The sequence below is a fragment of the Coccomyxa subellipsoidea genome, assembly GCF_000258705.1.
Source record: "Coccomyxa subellipsoidea C-169, whole genome shotgun sequence".
NCBI lineage: Eukaryota > Viridiplantae > Chlorophyta > Trebouxiophyceae > Coccomyxaceae > Coccomyxa > Coccomyxa subellipsoidea.
In genome coordinates, this window is record NW_005178041.1 from 2,826,028 (window position 1) to 2,839,873 (window position 13,846).

The 13,846-nt window shown below is 52.9% G+C and overlaps 3 protein-coding genes across 3 annotated transcripts; 1 reads left to right on the forward strand and 2 right to left on the reverse strand.

The window, feature by feature from the left end:
* Window positions 1-177: 177 nt before the first annotated feature.
* Window positions 178-3,682, reverse strand: COCSUDRAFT_12177 (general substrate transporter; the record flags this gene model as incomplete). The annotated part of the gene is made up of 10 exons (XM_005651300.1): window positions 178-561; window positions 808-997; window positions 1,196-1,310; window positions 1,536-1,728; window positions 2,032-2,180; window positions 2,468-2,582; window positions 2,804-2,957; window positions 3,161-3,312; window positions 3,430-3,470; window positions 3,625-3,682. Coding segments are annotated over 10 exons (1,551 nt in total), but the record flags the coding sequence as incomplete, so codon positions are not given.
* A 1,508-nt stretch (window positions 3,683-5,190) lies between these two features.
* Window positions 5,191-7,646, reverse strand: COCSUDRAFT_83586 (hypothetical protein; the record flags this gene model as incomplete). The annotated part of the gene is made up of 10 exons (XM_005651514.1): window positions 5,191-5,313; window positions 5,646-5,828; window positions 6,166-6,288; window positions 6,534-6,642; window positions 6,764-6,821; window positions 6,913-6,958; window positions 7,104-7,214; window positions 7,292-7,357; window positions 7,547-7,589; window positions 7,624-7,646. 10 exons carry the CDS (start codon window positions 7,644-7,646, stop codon window positions 5,191-5,193), a joined length of 885 nt encoding a protein of 294 aa, XP_005651571.1.
* Window positions 7,647-8,419: 773 nt separating this feature from the next.
* COCSUDRAFT_39799 (calcium-dependent phosphotriesterase) lies at window positions 8,420-11,087 on the forward strand (the record flags this gene model as incomplete). Its single annotated transcript, XM_005651301.1, has 6 exons — window positions 8,420-8,914; window positions 9,098-9,301; window positions 9,542-9,802; window positions 10,022-10,167; window positions 10,429-10,562; window positions 10,930-11,087. The coding sequence occupies 6 exons, from the start codon at window positions 8,420-8,422 to the stop codon at window positions 11,085-11,087; spliced, it is 1,398 nt and encodes a 465-aa protein (XP_005651358.1).
* Between the last annotated feature and the right edge of the window lie 2,759 nt (window positions 11,088-13,846).

Sequence of the window (13,846 nt, forward strand, 5' to 3'; positions counted from 1 at the left end):
GGCCGTTGGCTGCGCCGTTGGTCGCAGCTCTCTTCTCAGCGGCGGTGGTCGGCAGCTGCCTGGCCACTCGCTTCTGGTTCCACGGCCAGTTTGGCACCCTGTATGCATGCAAGCATCACACATCAACCCATGTTCAAATCCTCAAATTCTCTGCTCACATCCCGCTTTGTGCCACACTCATGCAAGAGCACAACATGCCGGCATGCAGACACCCAAGTAACTGCAAAAAAAAAAGTGCATGGTGCACGGGCAGGGGTGAAGGGTGTCAATGCATGCACAAGGGTGAATATACAAAGATAGATGAGAAGGAGGGAATGCGTACGTAGCCCATGCGTCCATCACGTTCTCCACAGCGATGCCCTTGGTCTCCGGCAGGCACAAGGCGACCCACGTGGTCATGATGAGAACCCAGCCGGCGAAGAAGAGGAACACTCCGTACTCCATGGAGCACATCATTTGGTTGAAGCACTGCCCAATGATAAAACTGGCAATGAAGTTGACAAAGACGGTGGTACACATCCCCGCCGTGCGGGTCTGGTTGGTGTGGATCTCGGAGGGCACCTGCCCGCATGCAAAGCACCGTTAGTCACCAGCTGACTCATCGGGCATCTGATCATCGCAGAGCAAATGCTTCTCACTGAAACAAACAAGTGCCTCGGACAAAATCTCTCCGCAGCACTCTGCATGTCCACGAAGATTCGTTGCAAGGTAGACACACTCAGCATGGTCAGGGAATGAGTACACCCTGATGAAGATGACACATCAGTTACTAAAGGTCAGGGAGAGCAAAGAGGGAACGCCACGCACCAGCCAGCCCAGGGGACCCCAGGAGAAGGAGAAGCAGGCCACGAAGATGCAAATGCAGGTCAGCATGCCGTTGGCGATCTGGGCCGGGATGGAGCCATTCTTGAAATTCACGGCTGCGATGGCGCCGGTGGCAATCTGCATGCCAAACATGATGGCGCCCGCCACATAGAACAGCCACTTGCGGCCGGTCCTGCACGCAACAGGGCTTTCCTTTCAGAGCCGTCAAACACCAACCTTGCACTCAAAAGGTAGACACAGTCAAGGCGACAATGTCTGTGATGAGAAACCCCTGAGAACAGTCAGTCACTGCTGGCTAACCCGTGAGTAACGGTCAGCATGGCAGCAAACATGCAGGCAGCTGCAGGGTGGTTCTCAGTGGGCTGCGCACCAGTCAACCAGTCCGATGGCCACGAAGGTGAAGACCAGGTTGACTGTGTTGGTGATCACCGAGTTCATCAGCGAGGCCTTCACTCCAAAGCCCAGCACCTGGAAGAGCTGCGGTGCTGCAGTCACACAAGCACACTTCCCTTCAGCCAACGCTTCTGTCATCTTCTCCCTTCTCAACAAACGAACCATGCACAAGTCCTTTCCAAGCCCGCCTGTGACATGCAGGTTTCAGCACCTAGCAAGTCAAGCTCAAGAGGACCAACAAGAGCATGCATGCAAAGCGTCAGGGAAAAGCAGACTTTGCAGGCAGCAAGGGAGAAGGAAGACAAGGGGCAGCTCACCGTAGAACATGATGGCGTTCATTCCAGTGAATTGCTGGAAGAAGGGGATGAAGAGGGCTGCCATGGCCTGCTTGTAGTGCCCCCTGCTGTACAGTGTGGTGACAGAGGCCCAGAAGGACTCCTCACTCGTCTCCTTGGCATTTCTTTGAATGTCCATGAGCTCCTCCTGGATGTCATGGCCCTCCGGGCGCATCTTCACCAGCACCTGCATGCACGGCGGAGGCAACGACGTCAGGGACCAGTAATTTTACTAACTCAGCCAAAACAGGCAGAGGTGTGGCAGGTACACCGCGTTGGACATGCATGTGGCCCACGGAGGCAACGCTGCCGCAGACGGGAGCAACACCCACATGGGCATGACTCACGCGAGCCAAGACAGGCCACAGGACAACCTTGATGCTAGGTTAGGCGCACGCCTCACTTTCCAGCTGCGGCACAGCTCTTCCAGGTCACATGTACAGGGCTTGAACAACGTGGCAGATTCAAGGGGCCTCACCGCCTCGGCCTTGGCGAGGTTGTCAGGGTCGTGCTCCAGCACCGAGTTGGGGGTGTCGGGGCAGAGAGCCACTCCGATGGTGAACACGAGCGCCGGCACCAGAGCAATGCCGAGTGACCAGCGCCAGCCGTCTGCGTGGGCCTCCAGCCCTGCACAGCACGCATCACTAAATCAGTCACCATCACTACAGCATGATTAGAATATGGGATTTTTAACTTCTGCTCGCTGTGCGCACACTGGCAATCAGGAAAGCTGCTGCAGCAGAGCATGTAAGACTGTTTTTGTCACAGTGCTGCTGGCCTTGCTGCAGTGACGTACAAGGGGCTTCCTGGCTGTCTCTCAACAGGGTAAGGGCTGAGAGTGACACAAGACCAGCGCTTGAAATATAATTTTTCAGGCTCTGTACAACACACCAATGTAAGGGATAGGGGCAGACCCCAGTTGATGAGGGATGCAACGAAGATGCCGATGGTCGTCGCCAGCTGGAACAGGATGTTGAGGCCTCCGCGCATTGAGGGGGGCGCCATCTCTGAGATGTAGGGGGGCACGGCCTGCACAATCAGCAAAAACACTTGTGTCAGCGCTGCAGTGATTTTAAAACAGAAAGACAGCCGCAGCTGCAGTTGAACACATGCACTGACGGCTGCAGGATGCCTGCTGCGCTGCCACATATTCCCCTGCACAAGAAAGGAACAAACATCCGCTGTATGCATAGTGTGCGGGCACATGTGAGCAGCTGCTGCAGGTTCATGCCTCTTGCAAAGGGGCCCACCTCGTTGGCAAAGCCGATGCCCACTCCCAGGAAGATGCGGCCGGCAATGAGCATGCCGATGTTTTGCGCGAGCGCCTGCAGCAGCGCTCCAATGAGGAAGGCAATGCCTCCAGTCACCATGATACCGCGGCGGCCCAGGCCGCCGAAGGGCAGGCTGCGATTAGAGAGGAGGAGCACCACAATACCTGCACGCACAAACCAGAGCTTCAGTTCTGTGATCTCTCACAGCAGTGGCCGAGCTTGGATCGCTGTGGTACACATTTAAAAAGATCAGGCAATCCGAGGGCGCACACAGCAGCGCAGACAGAGGTGTCCTCTGAGGTGACAGGGAAGGCAATGGGGGTTTGCTGTTGCGACAAGTGAAAGAAGAGGAAGGGGAGAAGCGCACTTGCGCCGGCGCCGGCCAAGAACATGGAAGATGTCCACAGCGTCAGGAGGTGATCGTTAAATGCGCAGTAGGCAGACGAGGTAGACAGTTTCTGGTTTATCAGCACATGCGGATAGAATTTCTGCGTTGTAAACGAAATACGTCAGAAAACGGAGTGCAGATGTAAAAGCATTGGCCGAAGGTAAGGAGTGACAGCGACGGGATGAACTGCGAAACGGAGCACAGGAAGGCGGCTGACCTCCAGGAACGTGGGCATGCCGGTGACGCCCCCAGTGACTCCTGCAACTCGGCACCAACCCAGTCATGCACCGATCAACCCTGATTCTGCACCGACTTTTCTCTTTCCGCACAGCTGAAAGCAGCCGGCCATCACAGTGCTACAGCAAACCCCAATTAATTATGAAAAATATTGAGGACTGTGAAGGCGGCGCACCAAGGTCATAACCGAACAGCAGACCACCGCACGCCGCCGCAGCGCAGACGAGGAGGATTCGGGGCTTTCGCCAGAGCAAGACAACGTTCTCGCGGACACCGAGCTTGGATGCGGCAACCTGCAACAGCGACAGAGATAACAATTAGTGGGTTTTGTGAAGATATCGGCTCCTGTGGAAGCATGTTGAGGTTGCACGACTTGGCGGTTCAGAGATCGGGTTTGCAAATTCAAGACCTTTGCATGACATCGGCTGACAGAAATATATGCAAGTGATTGATAAGGATGCATGAACCCACAGAACTCAGGGATCTACATTGGCAAACACGCCAAAAACCCGCAACTTACCATTGGGCTTAGTTGATGGGGACGAGCGGCAACGGAGGCAGAAGATGCTTTACTTTACGACGCTTCGCTGAAGACGACGACTGTTGAGAACGATACTGAGCTACATGCGATGCAGAAAGATCATTGAATTGATTTGTGGAGACAGCCGGCTGTTGTTTTGGACGTTGAGCAGGGAACGGTTGCCTCTACAGGACGTGTGCCTCTTTTGCCACCTTCTAGAAGGTTCCTTCGCCATATTCGCTACATTTTCTCCCTTGCATTACTGTGGTGATTTGAAACCGCATAGAGTTGCACACCAAGCGGGCTACTTGAAACGAAATGGATCATATATGTAGAAGACTTGCCAAGCTTGCTTAAACAGCGCCGCACATCGGCTGCAGCTGTGCAAGGCTGCAGCTGTGCAAGGCAGCGCTGAGCTCAACACTGTTTCCTGGCAGGCTTGTTTCCATAAAGTTGTGCGGGAATCAAGTGACATCGGTATGCTGATGGGATCAGCAAGACAGCCTGTGACGCATGAGTCTGGATAAGTGATACCTCGCACTGCGACTGGCAGCGCGACAGCCTGAGATCCATAATGTATCACAGCCACGGTGGCCACGGACAACAGGACTCCAATGCTATCATCGGATAATCATCACATGCATGGCAGGTTGGTCCAACCACAGCACTGTGAAGGCTGCAGCCAACTGCAGTGGATGGTGCCATATTCTGGCGAGAGTGGTCCGCAATTCGCATGTAGGCACTTATTTGAAAATTACGAGTCTCTAATCTTCATCCATCTGTGAAGTTGTTTGGAGCCCCCCAGTCCCTGCTCGCTATGAATTCCGGCAGGCCATAACACGACTGTCCCACCTTTCTGAGATGCTCCTATAGACTGGGCGGAATAACGAAGGTGCAACTCTAGACATGTTGCGGTGCATTGCAGATGGATCTTGAACCATGCATTTACGCATCTGTCCATGCTGAAGAAAATTTTGTGGTGCTATTGACAATGCTGTGAGGCGCCCCCACGGTGTTTGCATGCACCACATGGGTACCTTTAAAAATCAATCCGGAAATTTCTATAATGATATGAGGCTGGACCAACAGACCACTCTTGCACATGCACTGTAAATACAAAGCCCTCCCGTGCTTCGTGCACTGGTCAGATCGCCCCGGGAAGCACGTGTCATCGTGATCATCACACAGCTCAGTCTGGCCCCTTTCCTCCTCGCTCTTTTCCTATTTCTTTGCAGCTGTGATGAGTGTCCCCTTATGTCCTCTGACAATGTCAACAGCATCTTGCATGGCGCCAATGCCTGCAGGACGTCCCGTCTCCTCCACAAATTTGCATGCTGCTTGCACCTGCATAGCGAGGTCAAAGGATTTTTCTTTTCATTACTACACGCTTTTCCTGCCGGAGGCAAGGTGCGTCTGCAGACAAGCTGCATGTAAAAGGATGAGAACCTAATGATTGCGGCATAATTACTTTGAACACGATGCTGGAAGTGTGCTGCTCACACTCCTGTGCTGGAAGAGTTTACTTGTGAGAGGTCTAAGTGCACCAGAAATGGGCGGCTGCTTGCAGCAGGACAGATGGCGTGATGTGCAGAGCAATAAGGATGCACTCATTTAGCCCATTCTTGAGCGCTCCTTCTCAACACCCGTCGGAAAATCTGGATGAGACAGCAGCGCACCTTTGGCCCCATGGATCCTCCAGCAAAATCGCCCAGTCGAAGCAGGTCCTCAGGAGTGATGGGAGATGAAACCGGCGCCTTCTCCTTGGGCCATTTCTGTGGATTGAACACTGCCGGGGCATCTGTCAGCAGCAGCAGGATGTCTGCCTTGATCTGCGCTGCCAGCAGTGCAGAAGCCGCATCCTGTTTTGGCACACACCCGCTGCATCAAGGCTGCCCATCAGGTTCAATGGATGTGTAATCACACGGTTTCCTGCCAGAAGCAAGATGCGTCTGCAGACAAGCCGCAGGCAAAGGCTCCCACAACCAGACTCGCCAGATCCAAGCCAGACCCGAGCAAATTTGGGCACGGTGCTTACAATATAAACCGTCCCTCGCAAGCCGGGGCAAATGGATGGCTAGGTACTCACGAAGCATTGGAACATTTGCAAGCGGGTGGTCCACACAGTACGAACTGCAGAGCTTCTTGTCAACTGCAGAATGATAGACAGAATATATGTGGGTGTCGGTGTGGAGCTACCTTGTCTATGACAGCTTCCACTCCATGCCTGCGCCAGGTGGACCCCCCATCCTGCTGCTCCATGGCCACTGGGATGCCGCCTCCCCCAGCACAGATGCAGATGATGCCCTCCTTCACCAGCACCTGCCAAGCCACAAACAACACCATCGCCCATTCTCCTCCTATCTGCAGTGTTTTATTGGGGCCAAAATGGCTTTCGTCAGCCACCTGTGGTCTGGTGAATCGCGTCCCAATTCCTCTACACCTCTACATGCACACCAGCTGGGAAAGTCCGTCCATTCATTGAAGCAAGTTGTTTCCTTCCTAGATAACATGCAAAGGGTATCATCTCTCCCAAGGCGGGAGAGATGAAAAGGATGAAGGCCCACCTGAATAGCTCTGGCCTCCAACACCTGTTTTGGCGCTGGGGAGGCCACAACGCGCCTGTAGCCCTTGTCGCCGTCCGGCTTCACATCAAATCCCTTCTCTTTTGCAAACCTGCAACAGGGATTTAAGTATCTTAACTCCACCGACTCCACAGCTGACTCAGCAGAAATATCGCAGGGTGGCGGGTCAATTGCAAGGCTCTTTGGAGTCCTGATTTGCAGCCAGAGCTTACTTTTCAGCCTCGTCCTTGCTGTACATTGGCCCGATGAACTTGGAGGGCGATTCAAAGGCTGCAAACAGCTGTAGATTTTTAAATACACAATACGATGGCACATGCAGGCTTGACCCATGAAATTAAAGGAACGCAACGCAACACTGTACCTGGATCATTCGCATCAACAAGAACTTGGGTGAGCATGGACACCACCTGCACACAGTGAGGGTCACTTCATGAGCCACCTGCATTAACCTTGGCAGGAAAGTCCTATTTAATTGGGAAGTGTTATATGTAGTATACTCTGCTCTCAGTCTTTGTGTGAGAGTTAATTGGTAAAAAGACTTTTATGGCGCACCTCAGCATCTGGCAGCGCGCCAGCAAGCTCGGTTTCTAGCAGATACCCAATCTGCCCCTCTGACTCGGCTCCCAAAACATCCAGATGTTCCTCTGGTGCCTGCAGCCATTGCTGTGCTTATGTAGCACCGAACAAATACCATGCTGGAGTGTTTTCCACATACATGTGATGACTCCAACATGGTCTACCTTGAGAGCCAGGAGGCCAATCTGGGGGCCATTGCCATGAGTCACACAGAGGCTGTAGCCTTCCTCCTGCACAAGAGCCGCCAGAGCTGTCGCTGCCTCCCGTGCGTGCTTAGCCTGTGAGGAGGCAGTAAAGCAGTGCTTTGAGTCAGTCTCTGCAACAGCGTTTCAGCCTAGATTCAACGGCCTGTCCAGAGCCTGCAGTGCCTTCATGTCCATTGTCGTCTGCTGCTTGGCATGCTGCAGGAAAGGTGTCACATCAGCCTTTGCCTTGCCTGATTTTCGGCTGTCGGATCCTCCCCTCGTTGCAGCAGCGCATTCCCACCAAGCGCAACCAGTGCAACCTTTCTGGTTTCATTGGTCTCCTCCTTCATTGCAGCTACCTGCACCTTCATGGAACAGCTCAATCCTGATGATGTGCTTACAGACATCTGAAGAAGTACTTGATTTTATTTAGGAGAATTTTTCCCACATGATGGAATCGATGCTTAGTATTGCTTGACTTTTGCTGAATGCGACACGTCCCCTTTTGCTGGTGATAATGTCTGAGAAGCACGCCTGGTGTTGCATATGGCTGGCTGAATACTTGATGTGAAATGTCATTCATCCAAGATCACTAAACAGATCTGATGTGACAAAGCAATGAGAATTGGCCAGAAGCAAAGGGTGGGGCAGTCAACTAAATTTATATCTTTCTCAGTGAAATCGCACTTGATGAAGACCCGGAATGCGTTTTGGAATTGCCAACCAGAACGTGACCAGGCCAGAATCCGAAGAAGAGGATCCGTCTGCGGCAGCTGCCCCAGAAAGGCCGGAAGCTGCCTGCATTACAGTGAACGTGAGATTAGAATTTTAAGGAGGAAGAAGAGAAAGGGAAAGCAGATCACTTTGATGAACAGGAGCAGTGTTGAAGTGGTAATCTGAAGCTTGATTAGATGCTAGCTTGAACATCTGCTGTCAAGGTTGACCCACCCAAGAACTGTGCATCGAGAACCCATGCCAACAAGTTGTTATAAACCAATGCAAGCATGGCAGCTTTCATGCAACCTACCATAGTAGCACTAAATCTGTCTTGTGCCAATCGCAGCACAACAGGAGACGAAAGAGGACGCCAAGGCTGTGCACTGCAACATGTCCACCAAGGGAAGCAGCGGGGCGAAGTCAGGCACACAGAAAGATATCTCGCTCGCGTATGTCCTGGCTGGAGGAATACTAGGCTGGCTGTTAGGACAGGGTGTATGGCCTGGGTCCGTGATAAGTCCCCTAGCTACAAGCATCCCATACTTCGATGGCTTGACCGGCTCCCTGCTGGCCAAATACAACGTGCCGTGGGGCTTGAACCCCTCACCACGCATTAGCAGCGCAGCCAATGCTCTTCCATCAAATGTCTGCGATGTGTCACCGGCCACTCTGGCAGTTATATCAGAGCCCTTCGAGAGGGATGCGCTGCAGCCCCTGCGAACCACAAAGGTGGCGCCGAATTGGCAGGAGCTCCAAGCCACCAGCGCTGGAGGAAAGCTGAAAGACTGCGTCTTTGCTGCGCACGACAGCGCATTCCATGGCCTGATAGGACCCGACCCCACAGTCAAGCTACTAGCACAGAAGGACTACACCTTTGCCCACGAGGTGTGCATCTCCTGAAGGCTGTCTTCTGCCTGTGTCACGTTATGCTTGCATTCTGGTCAACCTCAGCAAACATCCAGGAGCACTTCAAACAACTATCCAGTGTAGTGATGGTGCACATGATGCAGCAGCTTCACAGTTTGAGAATTACCCCAATGGGTGATGGGAGGTGTGCCACTGTCGCAGGGTCCGGTATGGCTGCCAGCCATTGGGAAGCTCTTCTTCGTGTCCAACCGCCTGGGAGACACAGGGGGGACAGACCAGTATGCGGAGCTGTGGCTGCTTGACCCTGAGACCCTGGAGACGTCCCAAGTGCGGCCCAGAGTGCCCATCATCATGGGGAATGGCGCCACCAACTGGTCACCCAGCGAGGTTCTCATCACGTCACAGGTGACTGGCCCTACAGAATCGTTCTGCTTGTTTGAGGGTCTTTGAGGGTCATCGCCCGTCAGCTTGTCCTTCTGTATACGCATGTCCCTTCCTCAGAGTTGTGCCACAGCTGCTGGGTTCCAGGTAGCTGAAATAGCACCCGAGGCGATACTCTTAAAGAGCATCAGAAGCAGCAATTACAGAAAAGAGATACTGAGAGGAAATGGAGGGGCTTGAAGGCTGTGCTGAGTGCCTGCACAGGGCGGCAACAACACAGGCGGGGCTCTCTTTGTCTTGGATGTTGTGAGCGGAGCTGCGCGGAAGCTGCTGGACAACTTCCAGGGTCTGCAGTTCAACAGCCCCAACGATGTGGTGGTCTCTCGCGACGGCGTTATCTACTTTACGGACCCCTCCTACGGCCTGCAGCAGAAGTTCCGGACCATGACGCAAGTGGGCGACTATGTGTGGCGCTTCAATGCTCGCACCGGGGACACCGCAATCGTGGACGAGAAATTCCTGCAGGTCCGCCTCTCTCTGCCAACACTCTTGATCCTGTTCATGCGCACATTTGCTCTGCTGAGTGGAGATTAATCTGACAGATTGTTGCATGCTCATACCCTACATGTAGATCCCCCTGTATGCAAGATGCTGATGGGGTGTGTACCATGCAAGTGGGCACTCCAATGATGTGCTCATCACTTTGAACGGCAGCTGACAAGGCCTGTGTCTGTGCTGTGTCAGCCCAATGGAGTGGTGCTGTCCCCGGACGGCAGGGTCGCGTACATCACTGACACCGGCTGCAAGCATGCGAATACATCTGATGGCGGCCAGTGCACCGCCCCCAACACACCCCGCTCCATCTATGCCTTTGACATTCTCAAGAGCAGGTTCGCTGCCCACAACCCACCATGCATGGCACTCGAGCTGACCTTTGTGAACTTGAGCTAATACCAGTGCATGCCAATTCATGCATGGTGGTGCGTATGACAGTGACTGCTGGTTTCTTCTCTCAAATTGCTGGATGAAACGCGACAAGCAGTATGGTGGTGATGGGATAGTTTTCACAGGTGATGCCTTGGCAGGATGTGCCTGGGCCTTCTGTGACATGCTGACAGCGCCTGAGGACCTGTGCTTTCCATGGTCATCAGGGATGGGGCGAGCTTGCTGGCCAACAAGCGCCTGTTTGCGGTACCGGATGTGGGCGCGCCGGACGGCATCAAGGTGGACCTGCAGGGCAACGTATGGACCGGCGTTGGCGACGGCGTCGCTGTCTTCAGCCCCAGTGCGCCGCTCTGCCAGCTCACTGCTCTGCCAGCTGCTCTCACCTACAGACTGCTGCATAGCTGACTCCCTCAACTTTCTTGGGAAACCTGGCACCCTCATATGCTTGTGTTGACATTACCAACGCTGGGCTGCCAGGGTGTATTACGACGCAATGCAATGTATGATGTCAGTCAGCCAGTTAGTCACACTTCATGATGTGCACAATGCACAGGTAATTGGTTGTTCTGGGTTCCAGATCTTTGTTCCCGGAGGCGGTCAAATGGCTGACATGGCATTGCAACGGCATGTCTAGAATCACACTCACTGACACAAGAGAGGCAGCAAAAAGGTGAGTTGGGTGGTGATTGTTGGCGGTGTTTCTGCAGGCGGGAAGCTGCTGGGCAAGATTCTGGTCGGGGAGGTGTCCAACATTGTGTTTGCCGGTGATGTGCTGGTCATGATGAAGGAGACTGAGGTGCTGGCCGTGAAGCTGGCGGCAAGGGGCGTTGTCCTGCCAGGCATGCTGGCTCCAGCAATTGCTTAAGAACTGATATACCGATTCATGAACTGCCTTCCACCTCTTATGTTCTGAGCATTGTGTACACATGTTCCTGGCGGTTGATCCATCTAGCAGCACTGTTGAGGTTGATCTGTGGCTTCCATGCATCAACCTCATATGGACACCCCGGGCTCTTTGAGGCTCAAACTGAGATGGTGAAGTATAATTCGTAGCGGACTAGGCTGACCTTGTCAGATTTGGGATGAGTAGACCAGTTCTTGACAGCACTGATAGAGGCACGTTGGTTGAGGCAGATTGGCTCTGGAGACAATAGGCTTCAAATTTACCCTTGATATGTGGTGACATATCTGCGGGTGGGCCGCTCTCCGAATGCAACAGAAGTACCTTGAAGGTGTCGCACACTATTGTACACATTCCAAGCGCATTTGTTCATTATTCAGTGCGCTACCGACATAGTCGATTCCCTGTTGCTTGCAAAGATTATTGCTCCTATTTAGATGCAGATAGACATCGTGTCTGTGACAGCAGGTGGTGTGGATCAATATCCATTAAAAATATTTTTATTTATTTGCAACGCTGATGGTCTTACATTCCGTGTTCATCCAGTCTGCCCATAGAAGGTGCCATCAGGGTGACAGAACCAGTGAGATTTATGCATCTGCCATAGGTGTACTGTAGCTCTTTCTCAAAGCACCATGCTCCAAATAGCACAGGACTCTACCCAAAGAACACTGCCCCGCTGACATGGTCCTGTGGATGTCATCTTGCCATAATCCCATGGCAAGCTGACTTTCCTAGGTCATCACACACAGCATGCAGGTGCCAATTTGTAAGGCTAGTCAACAGCTATAGTCACACCTACATGGCAAGATCGCGCTTGAGGCATCCTATGATCGTGATGAAATGATGCTGTCTGTGCAGCACAAAAGGAGTTCATAGCAAATTTGTGCATGTGTTGGAAGAGCTGAGTTGTGTTGGGAGAGCTGAATCTGCTGTCCCAACATAGGGAGGCCAAACCCCACCAAGTGGGAATAAACTCTTTAGGATCTGAAGAGCAATTCTGTGGCACGTGCTGCCTTTGGAGTTGCCCTGATCAGGAACATCACCATTGACTGCATCGATCACATCACAACAAGCTGACAATCTCCTAGATTGCAGGGCCTAAATCCTGCCTGAACCTCTGCTGATCAGAACATCCTCTAACACCCCTGAGCCCGCCATTTGCTCTGCCTCGCAAGCGCATTACACGGATATGGCTAGACTGGAATTGCTCCCATATCGCCAGAGCTGTTGTACTTAGTTCTCTGCGGTTTTACTGTTCTGGTCAGGCTGCAGGAGGCTGGAGACAGAGAGGGAGGCGTCCCTCCAGGCAGTGCTGACGCTGTGGGCTGTTATGCTCTCCAGGCTCTTCTGGAAGTAGCGCTGGAAGGAGGCATCGCCCTCCGCCTGCCAGGTCGCCCCTACCACAATCTGCTCCAGATCCTGCCCTGGCACCTGTAAAAAGACACAGAGAGCGAGCATTACTGGCAAACTACATCTTTGCCAGCCAACGAGGCTGATTGATCAATTGGGTGCCGCATCCCGTGTGTACCCTTCCTGACGAATCGCAAAAAAAGGGCTACGTGCACAAGGTTGTCCTAGCACAAAAGCTGTCAGAACCTGGCTGCGTCATGGCAAGGTTTTGAATGACCGCATGCATGCTACTTTTGTTTTTACATGTTCCTGCCAGGAGGCAATGTACGTCTGCAGACAAGCTGCAGGTAAAGGCTGCTGCACGTCCTACCATTTGTCGGACTCGCCAGATCCCAGCAGCAACCAATCAAGCATGGGCACGGTGCTCAAGATTCATTTCACCCCCTGCCAGCCGGGGCCGGCATGCATGTGCAGAGGTACTAAGGTGCCAGGGATTGTCCTTCTGGCGTTTCATAAAGCAGAAACAAGGCCCCGGGATGCTGCAGGAAAGTAGGTGTGCTGCGGCTGACCTTGGGCAGCCTGTAGATGTGCTGCATGATGTTGAGAGCCTTCACGGCTGTGCGCTGTGCATGCTTCTTGGCCGCTGCATGGCTGCTGCGTCCGTTCTCATTGATGTGCGACTGAAATGCAATGTCCACGCTGGGAAGATCAACAGTCAGCGGCTGCAGTGTGACCACCTGCATGTGATGCTCTCTTAGCCAAGTGATCAGTGTTGCTTCTCACTATCGCATTTTCATGCAATTGTTGCAAGCTGATCAGTCATGACTGCTCAGATCTTTCGCTTGAAAGAGGTGTGTGTCTAGGACATGGATGCTCACCTGCCTGCCAATTATAGCAGTATACTTGTAGCGCAGATCGACAAAGATGACTCTTGCTGCCACAAGGCCCACAACTTTCCTCTGCTCCCTGGAAATGCTGCCATGGGGTGCTGTCACCACCAGCTCAATATCTGCACTGCCTAGGAGTCCAGCATGGTATCTGTGCAGCACCATACACTACGTCAAAGCCACTGCACCAATTTCTACAAGGCCGCAAGAAAAGGAGTCGTGCCGTTTTACTGAATTCCCACTATTGTAGAGCATTGTGACCCCATGCATTTTCTTGCCATCAGGACAAAGCTTTTTCGATGCACTAAATACAGAAGTGTATTGACTAACAGTCCTTTCGACAAGAGGAAGCGATCAGCAACCGTGCGTCTTGCGCCAGCGCCACAGATGCCATATCGCCCAGGATCTGATTGACAGCACCTCCAATGCAACATATATAAGCTTTCACGATGGGACTGTCCTTGAAGGTGCTCAATTCTGTCA